Source organism: Danio rerio, chromosome 23, assembly GCF_052040795.2.
Source record: "Danio rerio strain M-AB ecotype USA chromosome 23, GRCz13ab, whole genome shotgun sequence".
In the NCBI taxonomy this organism is placed as follows: Eukaryota; Metazoa; Chordata; class Actinopteri; order Cypriniformes; family Danionidae; genus Danio; species Danio rerio.
Genome location: NC_141043.1, coordinates 32624312 through 32648587, shown reverse-complemented (window position 1 = coordinate 32648587; position 24276 = coordinate 32624312). Strand labels below are relative to the sequence as shown.

The following is a 24276-nucleotide window of genomic DNA, read 5'->3' as shown; positions in this document are numbered from 1 at the left end:
TACAGGTGAATTTGGTAAGCTAAAAATTGTCCATAGTGTATGAGTGTATATTCTAGTGATGGGTTGCGTCTGGAAGGGCATCCGCCGTGTAAAACGTGCTTTGATAAATTGGCAATTCATTCCGCTGTGGTGACCCCAGAATAAAAAAGGGACTAAGTTGAAAAGAGAATGAATAAATGAATGAATGAATGAATGAATGGATTTCACCGATGTGAAAATTCCAATGACATCAGTTTCGAATTAGGACCCAAGTTTTTTAGCATTTTGTTTTTGACTCTGATAGAGTATTGATTGAATATCGAATTCAGTATCAAATTCGGTACCAAACATTAGTGAAATTTAAAAACATCCATTTAAGTACTGTTGACACTGCTGATTGGCCATTGTGGTTACGTCTTCAACAGAAATGACAGTGATTGGACGCGTTTAGGTACGCATTCAAATGTTAGCAGGAAATAAATGTTTTTTAAATTTCAGTACCAATTGGTATCAAATACGAAACTTTTGAGAACCCCAGACTGTGATCAGGCTATAAAGTCAAGTAGTGCTGCACAATTACTTAAAGGTGATTTTATATGTATTTTGTCAGAATCTGTCATAAATCTCTAGCATGTGCTTTCAGATTGAGCAGGATTTACTACACAGAGCCATAGTTCACTGACAAGCTATGCAAAAATCGCGCGATTCTGAAATCAAAGATTTTTTTTTACTCCTTTGTACTCTCTAATCTAGAGCTCTGTATTCCTGCTACATCTGAAATCATGTGAAAATACCACATTTAATATCATGGATTTATGCAAACTCACTTCTTAACTTCAGTTGAGTGTCTGCAATAAATCCTTCTGTAAGAAATTCTCCAGCTGTGATTATTAGTCACGTTGAATCAATAGAAGCAGTTTAATCTTCTGTTTGATTTCCTCTGTGCTTGTGGCGTACTTGCAGTTTCTGTAGTGGCGTGTTAGGCACCTGCTATACGTTTTGGTGACCTTTTCTTTAGCAGTGCCTTTTATATGGCTGCATGGCAGAGTTATTGCAAATATTTATCAGAAGCTTTCAGCAATGTTTGGTTCCTAAAAACATTGAAATAATAAAATGACCTGCCCTCGTAAAAATAGTGAAAATCTCCGCAAAATCTTTCATGTGCTGTGAGAGAATTGTTAGAAACTGATCTTGGAAAGATTAGTTAGAGACTAACGATGTGCTGTGAGAGACTAATGATGTCCAGTGAGAGACTAGTGATGTCCAGTGAGGGACTAGTGATGTCCTGCGAGGGACTAGAGATGTCCAGTGAGGGATCAGTGATGTCTAGTTAGAGACTAGTGATGTCCAGTGAGGGACTAGTAATGTCCAGTGAGGGACTAGTGATGTCCAGTAAGGGATCAGTGTAGTCCAGTGAGGGATAAGTGATGTCCAGTGAAAGACTAGTGATGTCCAGGGAGGGACTAGTGATGTCCAGGGAGGGACTAGTGATGTCCAGTGAGGGACTAATGATGTCCAGTGAGGGACTAATAATGTCCAGTGAGGGACTAGTGATGTGATGTCCAGTGAGGGACTAGTGATGTCCAGTGAGAGACTAGTGATGTCCAGTGAGGGAGTATTGCTGTCCAGTGAGGGACTGATGATGTCTAGTGAGGGATCAGTGATGTTCAGTGATGGATGAGTGATGTCCAGTGAGGAATTAATGATGTCCAGTGAGGGATCAGTGAAGTCCAGTGAGGGATCAGTGATGTCCAGTGAGGGACTAATGATGTCTAGTGAAAGACTAGTGATGCCCAGTGAAACCTGCTGCAACCTTCAGAAATTTTAGTAACAATCTTTGTTTGTACTGCAGTTGTTGCTGTTGTCAATTCCAGTCCTCGGGCTCCTTGCCCTGCACATTTTGTATTTTTTTCCTACTTAAACACACCTGATTCAGATCATCAGCTCATTACAGAGAGATCCATGAACTCATCCTTGTGTCAAATAAGAGAGCCATACATAATGTGCAGAGTGGGGGAGCCCGAGGATCAGAATTGAGAACCACTGCTCTAAGGCCATGTCCACTCATATGGGTATTTTTATGGTGGGGTTTTTCCCTCTTTCATTAAAAAATAAAAATGCAGAAACGCACTGTGATTGCATATTTAGGACATGCCACACCAACAGGCGCCGATAATGACATTTAGTGTAATGGTGTAAACTCCAGTTGAAGTGTCCACAGGACCACACTGCACTCTGAGTTTTGGAAAATCTTCACCCTGGCTGGAGTTTTCAGAAAGTATCGGTTTCAGTCACCTGACACAGCACTTTCATGTGGAAGCAAAGCTGCATAGAAAAATTGTGCAGTTTTGAAAATACAGATATTCATGTAGACAAAAGCTGCGCCCCAAATCACATACTTATGCACTATTCTACGCCATTTTGTAGTATAAATAGTGTAAGTAGTGCGTTCACACTAAAAACTCTAAAAATAATAAGTGCACTTTAAATACCCGGATGATGCATTTATTCAGCCGGTAAAATGAAGTGTGTAATGATGGACACTTCATGCACTCAACAACCGCAGGTTTGCTCACGTAGTGGAAGGGGCAAAGCTATCGTGTGCAAATGTTGGACAACTTTATTGTTGTCGAGAGTGATTATAGCGCCTCCCAACGCTGAATGCGGTTACACTCATGGCAGGTATTATTTGATAGTTTGGGCATGTCATTTACTGATTTGGCAACTGTCAAACCTCATCTGGGTAACGGTTTGAATTTCCGCTTAGTAAAAAAAACATTAGTGCTCTATTTGGGACGACACTACAGTCATATACTATGCTTTTGTGTGTGTAAGTGCATAAGTACATAGTGCATGAGTGCATAGTGTACAGTGTGCCATTTGAGACGCAGCTAAAGCTTTTTTGATAAAGCATCTTAGTATGTAAAATTATTATTCTGTATCTCCTAGTATGGTATAGCCAGAGCTAAATTACCTACAATTTTGATTGATATAGATTTCATTATTTCCCCCCTTAAAAATCAAGTGTTTCTAATTTGATCTCCACTGTATGTGAAGAATGGATGTAAAAACAACCCAACTGGCCTCCTGCCGTCCTAAACTCTCTGGTTGAGCCAGAGCTCCAGGGCACTCAGAGATTATATACCCACCACATCAGAGCTCCTTCAGTAATCAGATTCATTCTCCAGCAGCCTGCTAACCAGCCCGTCCTCTTTGATACCCGCTCGTTTAGTTTACAATGACGCACACCAGACATCGGCGTGGGCTTTTCAAACATAAGCTGTTTTTAATGGTTCATTAAAGGCTTCCAGGAAGTTGAAAGAAGATCGTAATTGCAGTTTGATTGGTAAATGTGTTTTTGGTAAGAGCAGGAGTGATATGTGTGCCATATGTTTTATGAAGTGTGTGTGTGTGGGAGTGTCGCCAGTGTTTAGCAGGTGTTTGGCTGCTGTCTTTAGTGGTTTTCTCTAGCTGGGATCTCTGCCACGGCTGACTGCGCTCCAAGAGGTCTCGAGGACCCTTATTGAGATGTACCAAAACATTTGCAAATAAAGACTCATTCATTAAATTGTCTGCTTGTCAAAAGAGTATCTTTATAATTTGGTGTTTATGAACAGGTTGTTAGTAGGGAGATGTAAACATGCAGTGATAACCGTGTTAATAATCAGTATGTTTGTTCTGTGGCTGAATAGTTTGTGAGAACAAACGGTTGAGGTAAACCTAGCTTAACCTCAAGTGTTCCACCTCTCGGCTATACAAAGTATACTTTAATGCTGCTTTGATTTACTTTTTATGACTTAGCAGGGCTTTCTGAGGTATTTTCTAAGCGATCGTACCAAAGGACCACAGCCAGAGACATCTAGAGACAAGAATAAGTCAACATCTATCCAGTATGTGAATGTTACTGGCAAAAATTGCAGTGAATCATTTTGTGCTTTTTGTTTACTTGCAGTAAGATGACAGTTTTTTGCTCTGACATTTTGTTAGGGCCAGAACAACATGCTTTTTCTTTGCTGAGTGAATTAAATTGATACACTGTCACTGTACATATTTAATAAAAAAAAAAAAACATTTTATTTACATTTGGGTCTTTTCGTTTAGCATGTTTATATATGGTTTCAGACAAAAGTTTGATATATCGGCAAGATTTTGCTTTTAAAATAACACTTTTTACTTACCAGCATAAATTAAAAACTGTTATACTTACTCTCAGGTAGGCATGGGTCGGTAAAAGATTCTGACGGTATGATAACCTTGGATATAAATATAACAGTTTCACAATATTACAGTATTGAGATTACTGCACTATTACTGGGTAAAAAAAAACAAAAACTTGTTGCCTTTGTACACAATATATTTTAATTTGGGAAGACATCTATAATATTTTGGAGCAGTAAACATGTCTGACTAAATCATTCAAATATGGATTCTGCAGCTGTGCGTCCTTGATATCAAGAACATATCTGAGAACTCCGTTCTTGCGGTCTTAAGTTTTGGAACCGAACTTTGGCAGTTGATGATAACGCCACACGATGACGCAAAATCGCTGAGGAACGCATTGATTAACTGGTTCAGGTGTGTTTGATTAGAGTTGGAGCTATCTCTCCAGCACACTGACCGTCCAGGACAGAGTTGAACATCCCTAATATATGATGTCAATTATATTTCTTCTGAAAATTATATTTCATATTATTAAATAATAATTATAGTATAGAAAATTGCAACCAGCATAAAATCAGTATAGGTACACACAAAAAACGCATTTTTTTGTACACACAAAAAAATTGCAATCAGTGCAGCTCAAATTACTTCATAATTAATAGTGAAATCTACCAATTTCTTGGTGAAAAAGGATTCCACAGCATAACTTTTTCCTGTGTGATTAAATCAGGCCTGTAGTCAGAGGGGTTCAGGTGGTTTGAAAGACCAACCCCGCCACAGACAAAGTCCAAAATTTTGCGATGAGCACATTTGTCTTGTTTTTTGACAGTATGCCATCATAAATAGTGAAAATTACAGATAAAAGAAGGCTTTAGGACAAATTTAATTATTACTTATACAAATTTACAAATTCTGAAAGGAAATGAGCTGGCCAGTTTGTTATTTACCTACAGGCTACAGTTTTTTAATGTTTTTTTTTAATTTTTTTATTTGTTTTAACAGATTCTTAATTGTTTTGTTTTAATGATGCATGATAATAAATTTAAAAAATAAGTATTTTTTTCATACTTATTTATAAAAATGTGTAAATTAAAAATAATAAACTCATTTCTAAAGCTAATAACTTATAATTTAAGCACACATTTTTAAATAAACATCTAAAATAATATGGAAAGCACTTTGACAAAATTGTAGGAAATATTTTTGTTGCATTAAAAAGTGTGGTTATGATCCCTATCAGACAAGCTAATGCAGCGAAGACTAGTCAATAAAATGGAACTAAAATGCAGTATTTGAACCTCATAATTTAATAGAAATTGAGGCAAGTAACTGCAAAAAGCTCCACTTTTTGGAAAAAAAAAAAAAAGAACCAGCCCTTTCAATAGGCTGGCTAGTGGCTACAGCCCTTTAAGTTTACATTCTCCTTTAAGTGTTAATAAACACATGCAGCTTCCAATAACACTGAAGTAAGGTAAACAGTATACGTCATGGGCTTGTTCTTATTATTAGTAGCATTATGTCCCAGTTTGCCCTTTAAACATGTGACTTACCTCGGCTCTTAAGGTTTTATAAACCTAGGATTTTAAAGCAGATTATCAGGGTAGTCTGGTCTGACAATCTGTCCAAAGACAACCAGCAACAGCGGAGCACACTTTGGGCACGTGAACCCACTTTACTAAGACGATTTATGAGCCAGATCACAAATTTGACTCTCTTTATAGCGCACACAGCATTACAGTCATGCGTTTGTAGATTTCATAGAAGTGTTGATTTCTGAAGCGTGTGTGATTTTTAAATCACAAATGTATTGCAGCTGTAAATGAACAAGGTTAAAAAAAAAAACGAAAATGAAGCGCCGGCTCTAGCAAGTGTACTATTTTCCTGAAGGTGTGAAATTGGATGTGGCGTGTAATGTGAACGTTATGCTGTTATTGCTGTGGAGGTTATATCCTTCAATTAGTGTCACTGATCGGCTTCTGCCTGCAGGCTCATTCGCGAGACACATCGGTGCAGAGAAAGCACGCTAACGCTCAAGCCAATAAATCATCCTTCTGCTCCTCCAGCAGCTGCACACTTCACGTCTGCCAGACAGCAATTTTATAAGGGATATAAAGGATGATAAGAGCTGGTAGTGCGGTGGATGTTAAAGAGTTTGTGTGTGCGCAAGAAGCATTTGTTTTGTTTGAGTAAAAAGGTGCCATAAACTAAGATGTTTTTAAGACCATACAGAGAATTTTGTTTACGGTTTTTTTAAACCATGTGTAATTTTTATTTATGTAATGTTCATATCTTGATAGCAATTATTAAATGAAGTGGTCAGATTGTGTTAATATGTATTTTAATATTCTGTGGAAGGTGTAGAATCCAAAAAAGTTTTGTCTGAACATTATCATAGGCTGTACCTGCCTATTAAAATATGTAATTGCATGCCTCTGTCTGAGGACCCTGTTTATGCAGAAAGGATTATATTATCGGCGTGTTCATGAATGCAAACATCAACAACCGCTGTTCTTTTTTGGTATTGTAATTACTAACTGTATATGTTCTAGTGTACTCTCTAGTGAATGTTACTTGATGTATTGTAGTGATGTTTTCTAGTGTGTTCATGCGTTCAGGAGATGTGGTTTTGGATGGTGATTTGCAGGGTGGGATGTAGGCTTTAAGAATAACGTTAGCAGTTTCCAAGATCATTTTACATTTTTAAGTATTAAATATAATAAATGATATCAGAATAAAAAAAAACATATAACAAAAATATATCATTCTTTTCAGCTTAGTCCCTTTATTAATTAGGGATCACCACAGCGGAATGAACCAACAGCTTATCCAGTATTTGTTTTACGCAGCGGATGCCCTTCCAGCTGCATTCTATCACTGGGAAACACCCATACACTCTCATAAACTACAGGCAATTTAGGTTACCCACTTTGCCTATAGCGCATGTCTTTGGAAACCTACGTATAGGAAACCCGTGATCATGGCAAGAACATACAAACTCCACACAGAAATGCCAACTGACCTAGCCAAGGCGCGAACCAGTGACCTTTTTCCTGTGAGGTGAACCTGCTACACTCTGCGCCACTGTGACGCTCAAAAACAAACATTTTCAGTCTTATTTTTTTTTCAAATAAATTTATTGCACAGTTCAAAACAACTACAGGATAAGAAAATGAGATGTATCATATTTAATGACATGTTCTATATTTGTAGATTAATCTAGCAATAACAACTTTACCATTATACAAAATATAAGAATTTTTAAAAATGTATTTTCTTTTAATATATTTTTTAAATGAATGTATGTAGTCCTAAATTAAAGAAGTAAAGATCTTATGGAACTAAATAACGTATACGGATACTGATACTGATAGAAAAAGGGTTTGAATGGTTTTGGGTTTGTATTTTGAGAAAAAGCTGAAAAGGGAAAACCAATAAATGCTACATTTTGCTCCTGTTAACCAAGTGTGCTAATTTTATGGAGGGCACTATGTATATAGCTTATCAATAGCTTATATTAAAGGTGCAGTATTGGTTGAACTAGGAATTGCACTCCTGGATCAAAACAAAAGCAAGTGCAGGTTGCCAGATTGAGGACAGGAGCGAGTGATTTTAAACAGTGTACCAAATAAAAACAACGACATCCAATAGAAGGAATATTTCCCATATTAAAAAGAGTTTTTGTTCAAACTAACACCTCGAATTGGTATATTACAAATGGCTTTTCTTTCTCACTGGTGAATAACAGAAAACTATGGCAATGATCACCTCAGGTACACCTCATGTGCTTTATTTAGTGTTAAATGCTAATAATGTGAGTTTGAATGCCATTTTACATGACATTTATTGTCGTACTATTGCAAGCAGAAGGAGAAAGTTCACCTCAGATCTTGAAAATAAAATAAACCGTTTGAAATTGAACTTTACAAAAAGCTGAGTGATTTAGCATTTACATTTAATAAAGTTTAGAGGGTTAATATGTATTAAAAAGATTACAAGCTATACCATTTCATGAGTGAGTGCATATTCTGTTCTTCTGAATGGCTGTATTAAAATTTTGGTCGTGTTTCGTCTGGTGCAAACAGCCAAATTGCTCATCACTGTGTATCTCGTCACATAGTGTGAATGAATGATGCGTATTCTATGCTGCAAAGGTTGCATGCTTTTAGTCATCTTCACATGAAACTGAGCTTTGCAGAGCAACAAATGTGTAAAACTGTAAAGGGGGTGGTATACAGCCATTCCAGCACAGAACGAGCATATTCATAGCAGAATATCTGACTTCAGCATTGTTTTCCAGATAAACAAGAATGTTCACTTAGCATGTTTCTTAAATATCTGCAAACATATTATGGTATTTTATGCTTTAGAAGAGTCAAAAACTTACATACAGCACCTTTAAAGGATTTATTCACTTAAAAAAATGTAAATTTTCTTTACTCAAGAGGTTCTTAACTTTTCTAAATTTCTTTCTTCTGTTGAACACAAAACAAGATATTCTGAAGAATGCTGGGAAAAAGTGACTTCAATTGACTTCCACAGTAGGAACCACAAATACTATGGAAGTCAATGATTTCTTTTTCCAACATTTCAAAACATTTTATGAGTTCACACTTTAATATTGTTTGACAAATGTTAGTAGGTTTGGCATGCTGTCCCAGGAGAGAACCCTAAGCTCGGAGATAGTTGAGCCCAGGGCTCCCGCCTGATAGATTGAGCATGTAAGGGCAGTACGTGATCAGGTAGTTTTCGAGAGCTCCCCGTAGTAAAAGAAGAAAGGGGGAGAAGGGGTGGATGGGGGGTTTCTACAGAAAACGAAGATAAGGGAGTAACTTTTGCTAGGCTACTTATAGTGAGTTTGGAATAATCTGATTGGCTAACTAATGATTGTAGATGAGAGACCAGCTGCGGTCAATCATATCAAGTGCTCCTCTCGAAATTAGTTTGTGAAACTTCACTTAATTTTGTGTTGTACAGAAGACAATAACTCAAACAGGTTTGGAACAAGTGGAGGATTTTCATTTTTGAATGAACTAACCCTTTAAATTATGTAAAGGAATCTGTACTAATTATCATCCAATACATCTGTTTTACAATAACGGATTAGCTAGCTGCTCACTGACGAAGTGCTGTCTTACAGTGAGAAGCAGCTGATTCAGTGATGGTGACGGCATCAGTCCGCTGAGCTCGTTTTGTTTCCCTGCGGCCTCCTGCTTCCTCTGTCACAATGAGCTCAGCACTGCAGGGGGATCCACTTTCACCCAGCAACTGCTGATGTGCTGATGCTCACATTTCAGCCACACGCACTGTGATTATCTGTTGAAGAGAGCAATCTGCCCTTCACATCACCCTCTGTGTGCAGACTGCAGTGATTCTGCAGCCTGTCTGTCCTCTCTGCTTTAATAGCCGTCTATAATAGTAAACGTGTATTCTAGTCTCTCTGAAGGCTCTCAAATCAAAATATGGTAGATATTTTTGACGTCATCATTTTGTAAAACTTGTTTTTTTTTGTGTGTAAATGTAATGCTTTTATAAATGTCGCCCACTTTTATGTTGTTTTTTAAAATTTGCATAACCCATCCATTATTCACTTGCATTATATATGAATATGAGCAGAAGGATAATGTTAGAAATTCAACTTTTTTACTAATCAGCTTGTGGGAGACACCTATTGACTAAAGTTTCATTTTTCATTATGAATGATTTTTCATTATGAATATTTTAAATCGACCCATTTTGTCAGATGTTTCAAAAGCTTTACAAAGCGTGATTCAAAACATTCATGTCACGTGACTAACATTCCAGTGACGAGCAATTTGGGTGTGTAACACAACAGTGCTGGACAACAGGGTTGAGGATCCATGTGCAGTTCATTTATAAGATTAGTCGGACAGGCAACGGTCAAAACAGGAGTTAACAGATACATACGGGTAATCCAGATTAGTGATTACAAACAGGTGAATGCTCAGCAGTAATCAAAATTAGGAAACAAGGCAGTGGTTCAAAATATGGCTAGGCTAGACGAGACAAGAGAATGCTTCGTAGTGTTACAAGACAACAAGACTTACGGTGTTTCCCACAGGTTTGAAATATACTTGCGGTGGTAGCCAGATTGAAACCTTTTACCAAGGGTAAAGGTTTCACCACACGCTACGTGCTATTTTAAAAAAGTGATTTTTAACAATATTTGCCTTTATTTTACACAGTTTTTCAATAGGTTGAAGTTTTTTATTTTTTTATTTTTTAGACTAGAAATAAAAAGGAAATCCACTATTTGTTTTACTTTTATTCTATTCAGGAGCCATGTGCACTCACTGACAGGTAAAATCTCCTGCTGACACTTTGTACAGTATTGCTAAAGCATGTTAGATATATGTAAAATATGTAATAGATCACCATCAAATAAAAATATACAGCAAATGAGAAATAAATGGCATAAAGGAATAAATACATCTATAGAATAAACAGGCAAATGGGTTAATTTACCATTTCTAATGGTGTACATATATTTTGCAGCCAGTTTAGATGTAATTTCATCCTCTCTGAGTATATAGAAAAGTTTATTTGAGTCATTTGGGTTAAATAATTAATTATATAATGTCTCTCTCTGAAAACAAAAGCCAAATCCTGGACATTTTAGAAGATTTATAAACCCCGGACTAGGTTTCTTTTAAGTCCCAAAAAGGCAAGTCTCTATGGGTCTCAGCAAGGCACGTGAGGTTGTCTGTGGGAGTGGTGACAGTTCTTGCACACACACACTACAAGAAGTAAACGTGTAGGGCAAGAGGAAATATTCCAATAGTTAATTTATCACGGATGTTTGGATATTGGGTGGATTAGGCATGGGACGATAACCGTTTTCAAGGTATACTACTATAAATATTATAAATATTTGAAAAGAATATATTTTAGAGCAGTGATCACAATATCTTGATAGTGTGAAACTGATATTTTTATCCAAGGTTATCATACCATCAGAATCTTATACTGGCTCATGCTTAGGGCGATTACAAAAAAGTAAAAGGATGATGAAAAATAGTCTATGTGTGGGAAGTACTGGACTCAGCAAAGTCTGTGTGTTTGTGTGCTGTATATGTGTTCCATGCTATCAGTCTTTTAGCAGCTCCCAGCTGTGTGTGTGTAATCGAAGAAGAACCGTAACAGGTGCGAGTGTGTGGTGCATGACAGGATTTGTAGTTCCTTTGGTGGCAGATTTGTAGTTCTCAAGCAATCTGTATGGACTAGATTGTTGGTGTGACAGGCTGTCTGTACCAAACGCAACTCGTTTAACCTATTTAACATGATTAAAAGTGCACAAGCTGATGTTGTTACTGACTTTCATCATAAAACTGTTTTCCAGATCGAAGTTAGACTCTAACTGTTGCTGCTTTCAGTAGTATGGCATTGAACGTCACGTGAAATGGTATTTAAACTCACATTGGTAATACTAAAAAAAGCACATAATCTGTACCCGAGGAGATATGTCATTGTAGCATTTGGTGTTGTTTTGCAGGGACATTCAGATTTTTTGTTTCTAAAATAGACGTTTCGCACGAAGCTGTCGCTGATTGGACAAAAACTAGTTTTAACATGAAAAAGCTAGCTTTAATAGATAGATAAGGGTATTGGGGTGTTTCACAAGTGTTTTCATTATTTTGAGCCATTTTCTTCTGGACTCTTGTTTTAATAATGTAGTAACGATTGTATGACACAGCTTTCCTATTCCCTTGTCAATTATCTTGAGTAAACCGGGTTAAACTAGCTGCAGTGATGTGCAGCGCATCTGTCCTCTCCACTTTCAGAGCTCAAAGCCTTCAGTCAACACTAATGAGCTGCTGAGAGAAGTAAATGCCACCACACACACACACACACACCACCGCTGTGTTACGGCAGCCTGCGATTCTGCCTTTAAGCTGGCGGACGGTTGTGCTGACACATAGTGCATCCTCAGAGAAATACAAAATAATTGGTTGTTGTCTGGCCTTGGTTTTATTTGGCGTCTAAACAAAAGTTCTCTCTGTCTTGTTTTTTTTTTCACCTTCACAGTAAATAAGCACAAGCCGTGGATTGAGACCACGTATCATGGTATCGTGACAGAAAATGACGACAAAGTTCTGCTGGACCCTCCTCTGATAGCCTTGGATAAAGATGCTCCTTTGCGCTACGCAGGTAAGATCCTCCATCTTCTGGTCTCGAATGGCAGCCATTTTGCTTCCTCATGCTTTCTGAAACTTAAAGGGGTATTCACATAAATCAATGAAAGTTGTGGTGTTGTTTTTTTCATGAGATTTTTATTTAGTTAATTATTTTGTTAACGAATGTCTTGTAGGTTCATATTGTTTGTATTGTAACTGTCAAGATTTAAAACAAACAACCGAAGAAACTAACAAATAAATAAATAAATAAAAGCAGACAGTTATATTTTGTGCCTTCGATTACTATTTATATGATTTATTATATTTTTTCAAAACTGGTAATATCTTAAAATGAGAATAAAAAAATTAAGTTATTTATTTTCTGAGACTGTCTTCTTTGCAACAGTGATATTATCACAAATAATAATAATAATAATAATAATATTAAACTTTATTACTTTAAATAAAAAAAAACATTATAGGTCAAGAGCTAATACAAAATAAACTACAATTAAAACCCTCTTAAACGAATATAAAAAACACACACAATTGCTAAATTTAAATATAATTTAAAAGAAAAATTAAATTGAATGAACTGCAATATAATTTATTTCATGTAGTCGGAACATTTCTCACTTGCTAACTGACATTTCTAACAGAATTCAAATAAATATAAAACTTAAATTTATAGAGATATTTTGAATAAGGTGTATAATATTCAGACAGCATTGTCTAAACTAGTGGAATTGTGAATGTTGAAAAGTACAGATGGAAAGGACTTCAGTGGTAATAGTTTTCATTTTCAGCACAATGATCTGCTAATTGCAGTGAAATCCTGTTTGGATAAAGAAAACTGATGGAACCCAGACAGTCATGAACTGGCCTCCACGGAGTCCTTACCTGAGTATTATAGAGGCTGAATGACATCACCTGGATTGAAAAATAAAGAAATGATACTAAACCTAAAGGATATCTCTGAAAAGTGCTAAAAGACGCCTGAAATTACCAAGCACATTATTTCAGAAAATGTCAGGTCAATTAAACACAAAACAGTTGCCAAGGGAAGTCCACATTAAACATAGTCTTTTGCTTGAAGAGGAAATGTTGTTTTTTTTGTAGGTATTTCCTATATTTTCTTTTTATTTATTTCATCTAGCTGAAACATTTCTCAATATCATTTAATTGTAGTTGTAACAGAAGACTTAAAGTAATATAGATATGTTGAATGAAGTGTACAAATAAATGTAAAAATAACTATAAAACTACCAACTATAAATGAAAACGAAAACACAAAATATAGAAAACAAAGTGAAAATGTTAGCAAAAAATTTTATTTAAAAATATACTAGCTAGAGTTAAATAATTTAAAATATATAAATATTTTAAAACGGCTCTCAATTAAAATTTGGCCGATTTCTGACATTGTTTTGAACCCCCCTAGTTCTTTGTCATTTGATACTTTAAGATTATTTAATGCATCATATTAGACAGCCCTAAACATCTTTCACTTACATTACAGAAGTTTCATGTTTCGATTTAAACAGTTTATATATTACACTTACTAGTTAACTGATTAAAAGTAACAAAACATGCTTGGACTAGGATGAAATATTTAAATCATGGGATTGTCAGCAGATTTTTTTTTTCTTTCTAAAAGTCATCTTGTATTAATTTAGTCAGCTAGCAAGTGTTATTAAAGTCTTCAGTGAATTTGTTTTCTTTTCTTTGGACTCTTGGTTAAATAATGCACACCAATGATATAACAAAGCTTTCCTACTCCCTTTATTGTTTCTTTGTTTAAATTATCTTCAGTAAACTAGGTTAAACTTTTAAAATAGCCGTATAATGATCTATAATCACATTTTGAATAAAAAAAGCTAATATCATTAGTCTGCCTGCTGATTTTAATAATGCACTGACGTGATTGGGGAAGGCAGCTCTCGATGCTAAATGGTTTATAGATATTCTTGCCGGCTCTAGTATGTTAAAGGTAATGGTTTTATGCTTCTAGACTTAATGTTTACTCACAAACCCAAAACATGTAGCAGTAGAAGTAGGCCAAACTGAATATTTAAAACACCACTTCCATTGATAAAAAAAACTATTCAATAGTCAATATTAGAGCTATTGAAAAAACATGATTTATGGTTACACTTTGCAGCAACTCCACAATGTTACTAAAAAAATGAATCATTTGAATGTTTGTTTTAAAGGCCTATATAATTATTGTAAGCCAGTTTAAAGCATATGGGCACAATAAATGACAATATTTGTAGCTTTCAAGAAAGATTAATTGTATTTATGTACATTTGATGAAGGCTGTCATGTTTTTTTTTTTACATTTGATTATCCAATTTGTGTACCTGAATATTGGTAGACTCCCATTAAACTATAACGCACTGTTTATTTTATTTTTATCTTTGCTGTACTGTATTTATCGACATTTGTTTTTTAATATACAGTACTGTGCACTGGTTTTGGGTCAACATTAAATCTGATGTTTTACTGATGGTATAATGGATACATGTGACCCTTTACCACAAAGACCTATTATAAGTCATATGTGTACTTTTTTGTCATTTTTTTAGTTGAGATTTATACTGGGTGCATAAATTATCTTTCATTTTTGTTTGTTAGGATAAGAGTTAGGTTAGAGTTTGAATTATTTTGGTTTTATTGTTTAAGACACCTGAAAGACAATGTTAGAGAGAGGCTGTTTGTCCTGATTTGAGCTGGATTTCTACCAGTGTTGTTAGCAAAATTGTATGAATTGGTAGAATTGTGAATGTTGAAAAGTACAGATGAGTTTTAATCCATCATGTAGTTTCCATTATTAGCACAATAATGATCCGCTAATTGCAGTAAAATCCTGTTTAGAGAAAGAAAACTGATGAAACACAGACATGAAACGGCCTCCATAGAGCCCAGACCTGAATATTATAAAGAAAAGGAAAGAAACAGAAAGGAAAGCTTTGTCACTCTAAACTCAAAGAACTCTGGAAAGTGCTAAAGAAGCCTGATATAACACTACACATTATTTCAGCTAATTTTCAATTAGAATACTGTAAAACCCAAAAAGTTAAGGTAACTCAAACCATTTGAGGAAACAGATTGCAACAAACCATTTAAGTTCAAAAACTAATCCAAAAGAGCACTGTGAATTTAATCAATTTGAGTAAACAAAGCAATTTGAGCACGCTAAATCCCAATAAATGAAGAGAACTCAAACCAACTGAGTACTAAAACCCAATAAGTTAAGGCAACTCAAACCATTTGAGTAAACCAATTGCTACAAACCATTTGAGTAAAAAAAAAAACTTGTTAAAAGTGGAGTACTTTGAACTTACTCCATTTAAATTAAAGTAATGAGGTTTTTAATTACCTTCAGCACTGAGTTCAAAACTTTTTTCAAATAAGTAAAAGTAACTTTCAGTAAATTTTGAGTTTACTACACTCATTTCATTTGATAAAGTTGACTGTTGGGTTTTACAGTGAACAAATGAGTAGCCAAGGGAAGCCACATTAAACATTACCCTTTTGCTTGAAGAGGAAATGTTGTGCTGTTGTTGTTTTTTGTTTTTATCTGCTATTTTTTTCTGTTTATTTTAATAAAGAGAATGAATGATTATATTGTGCTAAAGTCTTAGGCCAACAAAGCTGGTTGTGCTTAATACTTTAGTTTATACTTTAGACGTGCACAGTACTGTAGTTCTCAGTTACTTTAAAAGTATAATTTTTTTTCCTGAAGAGAGGCGTTCAATTCATATGGTGAAATTATACTTAATATGGCAATGTGTGTTGCAGAAAAATGTAATAATGCTATGTAATTTTTTTTCAAAATCATGCAGCTCTACCCACTATGATAAAAGGGAGTGCAGAGCTTTTCCTTTATCATTGCCCAACATATTGCAGATAGTCAGTTTGAGGATCCAATTGAGGTACTTTTAAACACGCTGAACTAATAAGTTCATATTGAATCAGTACAGGCGATCCATAAATCTGCCACTTTTAATAAATTGCTCCACTCGTTGGCCAAGCATCTGCTCTCCAGCTCTTCTGATACCAAGATCAATGACGTCGGCTTGTTTTCCTGCTAAAGGGAATGTGCAGCCTTAGCATTGGCCATTTTTAATCACTTGGAGATTTACTTTGACCTCATTTCAGATCTCAGCGGTCTATTGTGAACGCGCTCCTTCGTTCTCAAGGTTTTAGTTCTCTCCTGAATATGGGACACTGCTAGAGCTGACATTTGGGAGAAAGATTGGTCCTAGCGCGCTAATGTGGTTTACCTTGGGTTATTTGTATATTTCAAAGCATTTATATCTTTATTCATTGCTAATCATCTCCTGATGTAGCTCATAAATAATATAGGATTTCTCCATAAGCAATGGTTTGAGCGGGCTTTGTTTGTGGGAGCCAGCAGACATTTGGCGCACTGATTATATTAAGAAGCTGTGTTAAATTCACTTTGAAGCATCACATGGCTGCGTGGGTGACTGCTGCAGTCTTGGCTTCTCTGCCAGTCCTGCTCGCTCAGGACATGGTGCCATGCTGACTAACTCGCTTTATTCAGATCAGGAAGCTTGGCAGAAGCTATGGAGGACTGTTGTGGCATTAAGATTTGGTTAAAGCAGAGCAGACCTTCAAAAGGTTGTTGAACTGTATAAGCTCTCAAGTATAGCTTTGATTTTGGTGTCCCCTATAAAGTTACGTGTACTAAAGTGATTTTATATGCACTTTTCAAAGTGTATTAAATGTTTACAATAACTTTAGCAAAAAAAAAAAGTCAAAATGTTTGACTACCATCCCGCTTATAACAGATATTTGCATACAAAATTTGTAGCAGCATGTTTGTTCTGAAATACTCAAACGAATAAGGGATAATATATATTTGCATATAATTAATAGGTATATAATTATTGAAAACTGCCACTATACATTAATGGGTCTCATTCAATTGTCAAAGTATAATGAAGATTGAAAAGTTTAAATGGATAAATAACTAATTTCTCAGGCTGTACTTTAAGGAATATTTCACAAAGAAATGTTTGTAATAGAAATGCTCAACCATATATAATTTAAACTATTGTCACTAAATGACATTTCAGTAGGATGTCTATTGTGTTTCATGATAAAAAAAAACAAGGCACATTCTAATTTATTAAAACATTTTAAAATGTAGTTTCACTCAAAAATGAAAATGTACTAACACAACACAACACAAAAAAAGATATTTTGAAGAATGCTGGGAAAAGCAGCCATTGACTTTCATAGTATTTTTTCTTCCTACTGTGCATGTCAATGGCTGCTGGTTTCTAACATTCTTTAGAATATCTTGTTTTGTCTTTAGAAAAGAGAAATTAAAGTTCAGAACCACTTTAGTGCGAGTAAATTGTGAATACATTTTTATTTTTGGGTTAACTATCTCTTTAAGTCAATGTTTCTCAACCACTTTCATGGAGGACCACCAGCTCTGCACATTTTTCATGTCTCCTTAACCAAATATACCTGATTCAGATCATCAACTTATTAGCAGAGGATGAAATACCTGTAATGGGTGTGACAGACAAAGGAGACTTCTAAAACAAGCAGTGCTGGTGGTTCTCCAGGATCGGGGTTTAGAAACACTGCTTTAAGTAATTATAATGGGAGCTTTTTTTGTGAAAGTGCAAAAGTTGCACAAGAAAGTTTTTCTCTCAGAAGTAAATGCTTTCTGACTTTGAGAGGGGTCAGAGTAGAAGTTGTTTGGAGTCAGTCAATAAAGACCGTAGGCTGGCATTATGCAAACGGGTTGTGAATCTACATAGATCAGTTACAGAAGTCAAACTGGAATTGCTGACGACTCATTTCAGAATCAAATCAACATTACTTACTGCATGATAAATAACTTTTGAAAAATACTTTTCTATAATAAAAATATATCTATTTTTGGTGTGGTAATTTCTAAAACATTTACTGTCACTTTTTTATTGTAATAGTAACTCAACCTTCCTAAGTAAAACACTTAAATAATTAAACATTTACTTTGTGTAATGAATGAAAGGGAGTTTTTTGAAGAATTGTTTTTGTGGATGAGTATTTTAGCATAGCCTGAGACAGTAAAGAATTACTGATTAGTGTTCAACAGTCTGATTGACTGGAATAAGAGTTTTTGAGCATATTCCGCTTGCATCAAGAGATACTGTATTTTCTGCCAGAGGGAAAGATCATAACATGAGAAGAGAACATGAGATGGATTGCTCAGAAATTATTTTGCTTCATTCAAAGTGCATTGCTTGTTTAGATTCTAAGGGCTGATAAAGGTTTGTAGACCTATACTTTTCATAGCAGTTCTGACAATATTAAATATTTTTTATTGCAAATGTACATAAAAATTACAAAACAATGTGGATGAAAACCATACCTGATAATGCTCTTGAATACGGACTGATGCGAAAAAAACATGATTTTATTATCAACAGCAATCTGCACAAAAAATAAAGCCTTTGGTGGAATTTTTCACAGATCCAATTTACATGAGTCTCTCATTGTAAGAGAAATATCTTTGTGCACTCCTAAAAGCTTATACAAGTACACCTAAAGAATTTCCTGCACTGTAAAAAAAAATACTGTCTAATAATTGCAATATTTTCACAGTAAAATACTGTATGTAAATTTACAGCAAATTATCATACACAGTAATTTACTGTGATTTTGTTACATTAAATTACAGTGAAATCACAACCTTATAGTTTAACATTACAGTAGATAAGTCCATTACTGTGATTTCACAGCATAATCTTGTAGAACTTAACTATTTCACTGTGAAGCAGGCTTTCCTCGGCTATTCATTCTGATATTAAGCTGACTTTGAAATTATTTTGGGTGTTTATAAGTGTTTGATTTCCTGAATCAGTTGCTTTTGTTCCAGTTTATTATGTTTTTGGCTGTTCATTTAAATGTATTTATTATTTCCATGTTAACCTTATAAGACTAAATAAAGGTGCAGTGCACCCAATTTAAATTTACATAGCAAAATTTACCTAATTAAATTTATTGTGACATTCATGTTGTCTCAAAACAGGATGATTTTCTTTTTTAAAGTTTTTTTTTGAAGATGTTACCGAATTGTTTTTGGAGCTGCAATAACTTTATTTCTAAATATTAAAAAATGCCAATACTGGCATTAAAGTTCATTTGTATTAATATCTATGTTAAATGAAATAAAAAGAGTTTAAATTCCTATAACGGACATGCAAAAGATTTAGCCCTTTTTACAGTACTCTGCTGTAACCATGCGACCTGCCATAATTTTACAATAAAACTTTGAATACAACACATTACTGTGAATTTTTAAATGTTGTAAAGTGATACTAATGTTATTTTCTGTAACATATTTTCAAGTACAGGACATTTTTTTTACAGTGTGATTATGTATAAACACTGGCATATGATTGACAACACATTTAGCATCGAAAAAATGAAAATTATTACTCCTCTGTTTTTTTATGTTTACTTTTAAAAAGTTTTTATCTCACCACTTAACAAATGAGTTGATCTCAGAATAGTAAACCAGTTTTGTTTTGTTAAATATTAGCCTTCATTTACTTGACTGGTTCAAATTTTTTCTAATCATTACAAATGAATATAGTAATATGAAGTAAATGTTAATAGAACAATATTAATGTGGTCAGCAAAAACAATAAAAAATCTACTAACTTGTAACTAATATGATTTTAACATGTCAGCGCTGATAGTCTAGTAGGCAGTGCTTTGACATATAGAGCTAAGACACTTCAGTCGTCCTGAGTTCGAGTCCCAGCTTATAAACGTTTCTTGATCTCATTCCCCCACTTTCTCTCTTTTTCCAACGTCCCTTCCTGTCTATATATTTGTTCTGTCAAAAAGCCAAAATGCCAAAAACTAAATCTAAAAAAATAACAACTTAATTTCACTTGATTAATTTAAATAAATCTAACTTAAAATTTAAAATAATCAATTAACTTTTACTTCATTTACTTAAATTAAGCATTTAGTCAATTTCACTTAATATCTACAAACTAATTTGACTATTATTAAGTTTTGTGCAAAATGTTTTGAGGATTTTATCAAGAAAATATTAGTGCATGGAGTCTATATGTAAAGATGTAAATGTTTAGTTCAAAGGTCACAGTGTCCTATTAGTTGCAGGCACATGGCATCATGATTGATGTTCTGCTGGCCTTTCATAAAGCAGCTCCAGTTATCGATTTCCACCGCAGACATGATGTAGTCTTTAGAGAGCTCTTACAGTCAGTCCCATCAGTGGAGGGCCGTCCAGTGCCAGCTTAACGTCAGTTTCAATATTTTCCATTCACCAATTGTCCATAAACTTCTTCAGACAGCTAAAACTAGGTAAAAAAGCAGAAGCAAATCAAATAAACAATTAAGCCCCTCCGCTAGCCTTGTTTCTCACATCTCAGCTATTGTTACGTCTTCATCGATTCCTCCGCACAATATAGCAGTCTGAAGGAAAGGATCAATATTCATTGTGTTTCGCCTGATGGGAAATGGAGGGCGATTGGAGTTGGCACTTGGTTGGCACCGGTCTGGGTTTTCGGGAGGAGTGTTCGGGATGTACAGTCATTAAAGCCTCAGAATGCACTGATGAGGCACAAAGCTTCCTCCGCATGACTTGCTCTGAACAGCGGATCCTAATGGAAAATCCATCTCTAATTGTATGGGTAAAAACGGGGTGGACGGGGCCACAGATAGGGTCAAACTGGAGATAGTGGCTAGCCAAGCAGAAAAGAACCCAAAGGAAAAAAGCCTAAACTTCTAGTTTTAGTCAGGTTATGATAAATGATTGTACTCTCAAGCATTTTTTTTTTTGGCTAACCTTTATTGTTTCATACAGTTGCACCATTCAGTATTTTAACCCTAACAGGGAAGCTATGGTTATTTGCTTATGTGGTCAAGCCTGTTTTTTGGTGTTTCTGTGCCTGTTAATGTGGACTCATCAGAGTATATTTGTGCTGTTGGCAGTCATACAGGGCTCAGAATACCTTTAACATGAGCAGATGTACAGATGTGTATTTTCTTATTGCAGTACAGAAGGTGCCACACATGTGCAATTTCAATGAGGTTTAAGCGATTTGTGCTATAAGCCTAGCTAATATAGCCCACCTTCCCCCCCAAAAACAATTCCCTCTTTTTCTTAGTTATATTCATTATAAATAGTTCAGAATAGTTCAGAATTTGTGCATTTGAGTTATTGAATATTAATTTTCAATAATTACTTAATTTTTATTTTCTATAATAGAAGTTACTGAATAATAACATCTTTAAAAGCTTGTTTAATTATTTTATTGTCTTTATTTTTCAAATTAATTTATCCATTTATTTCTATTCATTTTTCAAATTAATTAATTAATCATTTAATCAGTTATTTATTTAATTATTTAGACTATAGACTTTACTTTGTTACACAGCAATGTTTTTTATGTCTTGGTTAAAAAAACTCTAGGCAATTGTTAATCATCAGTATTTACTTAATATTTGTACATTTTATTACTGGCGCAAATTATTTTAATTGTAATTTATTTTAATTGTAATTTAACCTAACTGTTAATTATTATATTTTTTCTCTGAACAATTTTTAAAACTTAATTAAATTTTTGATTTATTTAATTTTATTGGTCACACTTTATTTTGAGGGTCCGTTTGTTAAATATAAGTTACATTGCATCTACATGCCAACTAATTTTCATTAGATTATAAGTAGACTGTTAGATTGGGGTTTGGGGTTAGTGTAAGTTGACATGTACTTGCAAAGTTTCTTATAGTCAGTTAAATGTCTGTTGAAGGAGCAGAATTAACAGATATTAAACAGACAGTCTACTGATACTTAAGTAAACCATCAAAATAAAGTGTTACCATCCTATTTTATTTTTATTAACTGTGTAAGACATTCTGAAAGAAACTTTTATATTGGTTTGGATTATGAGTCGTCTGGATAAACATATCTATTTATCTATTTTCATCTCTATAACATTAATTTATATTTACAATATTTGATTATTTTAGTATTGTTGCATTTTAAATAAATGAACTGAAATTCACTGTTAATACATGTTAATACATTCACTGTTAAATCCTGTCTTTTTCAATGCTTTTCAGGAAGCTTAACGGCCAAGTAAAAAGCACTTAGTCATTTATGCATTCACAGTGTTGTTTAATTTTATATCACAGCAAAATGATCCTAAATACTCAAAGTATATCAATCCAAAATCAAACCAAAAGTGCTTCATGGGTAAATAATGTGTCAGTGCTCTTTGGATAAGGGATTCAAAAAGATAAAAGAAGGAAATCATAAGTCCAAGGCATTGCAAAAGTAGTAAAAAAATAAGTAAAAAGCCTTTAATAACATGGCTATTCTATAAAGCCGCACCTATATGCGTTTCGGCAGAGTAGATGCCCTGATGAAGGCAATTGAGGCTGAAACGTGTAGGTGCTATTAAAAGTATATCATCCAGCCCTAAAATCTGTACCAATTGAAAAAAAAACCAAGTCAAGTATAAGGTATTCTGAGTCCTGGACTGCTTCTGTAACATCTGTCTTCTCTCTTTCTTGTCTCTGTGTTTCTGTGCATCTCATTCTTTCTCTGACTGACCTGGGTTTATCTTTTCTCCCTTCTTGTAGAGAGTTTTGAGGTGACCTTCACCAAAGAAGGTGATGACAGGCTCTTTCTACTGCCTTGTAATCTGTTTGATTAACCCACTAACGCAAAAAAAAAAAAACAAACAAACAAAAGAAATCAGCACTTCACACGGAAACTCCTGTCATGCTCTTTTAATCCCAGTTCTTCTTTTTCTTTTCTTTTGGTCTTTCGTTATTTTTCTCTCTCACTTTTGAATTAGTTGGAAATGAAAATTCAGCAACTGGATGACAAGTGTGTTTGTGGGGATAACAGAATCTAGAAATATCTATGCATGAGACATCCATTGAAGTTTGCAGACCCTAACAGTATTTCAGCTGCAAAACAGAATAAATAAATGGTAATGATGCACCAGATTTTTAGGGGGGCAACGCAAATCCCGATGTCTTAAAAGTGTGTTTTTTTAGATATCTTTCGGGCAGTTGTTTTTAACGCAACCCATTTCAAGTTGAGTTCTTGCTCCAAAATGAAAATGCTGAGATTGTTAAATGATGCAAACTCTCTGCTGTCTGGTCTGTGGTGTGGTTTGATCTCTAGTTTGAGCCTCTTTTCTACACTAATCTGAAAAACACAGCATGGCAACTATACTGCTGGTAGATGTGGATGTCAAGCTAATGGATATTTCTAACCCCGGCTCTCATCCAGCCTTTAAGTTTCACTGCCTCTGCTCCTCTTTGTTTTCTTTTATTGTTTCATCCTTTCAGTTTTTTTATTTTTATTTTTTTGAAGGTTTGAGTGACAACATTGCACAGGAAGACTTCCTTCACACCAAAATCTAGCTTTAATAGGAATAACAAACTCCAAACGAGGGTTATTTGCTTGTTTTTGTTTTTGTATATTTGCTTTAATTTGTGAATTTCTGATAGGATGCTGGATCTCTGTCATAAATCCTCCTCATCGCCCCATGAGTAACTTAACATTTTAACCTTGCTGTCCTGTTTAACTGTGTTACTTTTAACCAAAATTCAGCATTAAAGATCTATGAAGGGTTAGTTCACACCTGAATGGATGATGTGCCGTCATTTACTTGCTATCATTTCATTCCAAAACCATAAGGTTTTTGTTAATCATCATAATACAAATGAAGATGTTTTGAAAGAAATCTGATTTCTGTTCCTTTGATTTCTGATGTTTCAAAACGTTCAGAGAGTGTAAAATAAAAAGTAAAAGTATATATCAGTTCAATATAATGAAGGTTAAAAGATGGTTCATTTCTTCTGGTTAAAATGATAGAAAACAGCACTTTTGCTTATGTAGTATTATGTAACTATATCATATGAATCTATATCTAAAAAACATAATTTCTTCAAATTAAAATATTAGCATATT

At 34.5% G+C, this 24276-nt stretch overlaps 1 protein-coding gene and 1 long non-coding RNA gene across 7 annotated transcripts in view; both read left to right on the top strand.

Annotated features, from left to right (window-relative positions):
• clstn1 (calsyntenin 1) overlaps nucleotides 1-24276 on the top strand; it is an 82731-nt gene that overhangs the window by 24220 nt on the left and 34235 nt on the right. For 3 of the 6 annotated variants that reach the window (XR_015522978.1, XM_087306212.1, XM_087306209.1), the window contains exons 2-3: nucleotides 12184-12306; nucleotides 22932-22961. Coding sequence is in view for 4 of the 6 variants with exons in the window: in XM_087306212.1 (XP_087162338.1) it covers nucleotides 12184-12306; nucleotides 22932-22961 (153 nt within the window). In the remaining 2 variants the exon portion in view is untranslated. 6 annotated transcript variants of the gene reach the window in all.
• LOC147838238 (uncharacterized) lies at nucleotides 1298-4032 on the top strand. Its single transcript, XR_015523735.1, has 3 exons — nucleotides 1298-1371; nucleotides 1436-1529; nucleotides 1578-4032. It is a non-coding gene; the product is annotated as an uncharacterized LOC147838238 (long non-coding RNA).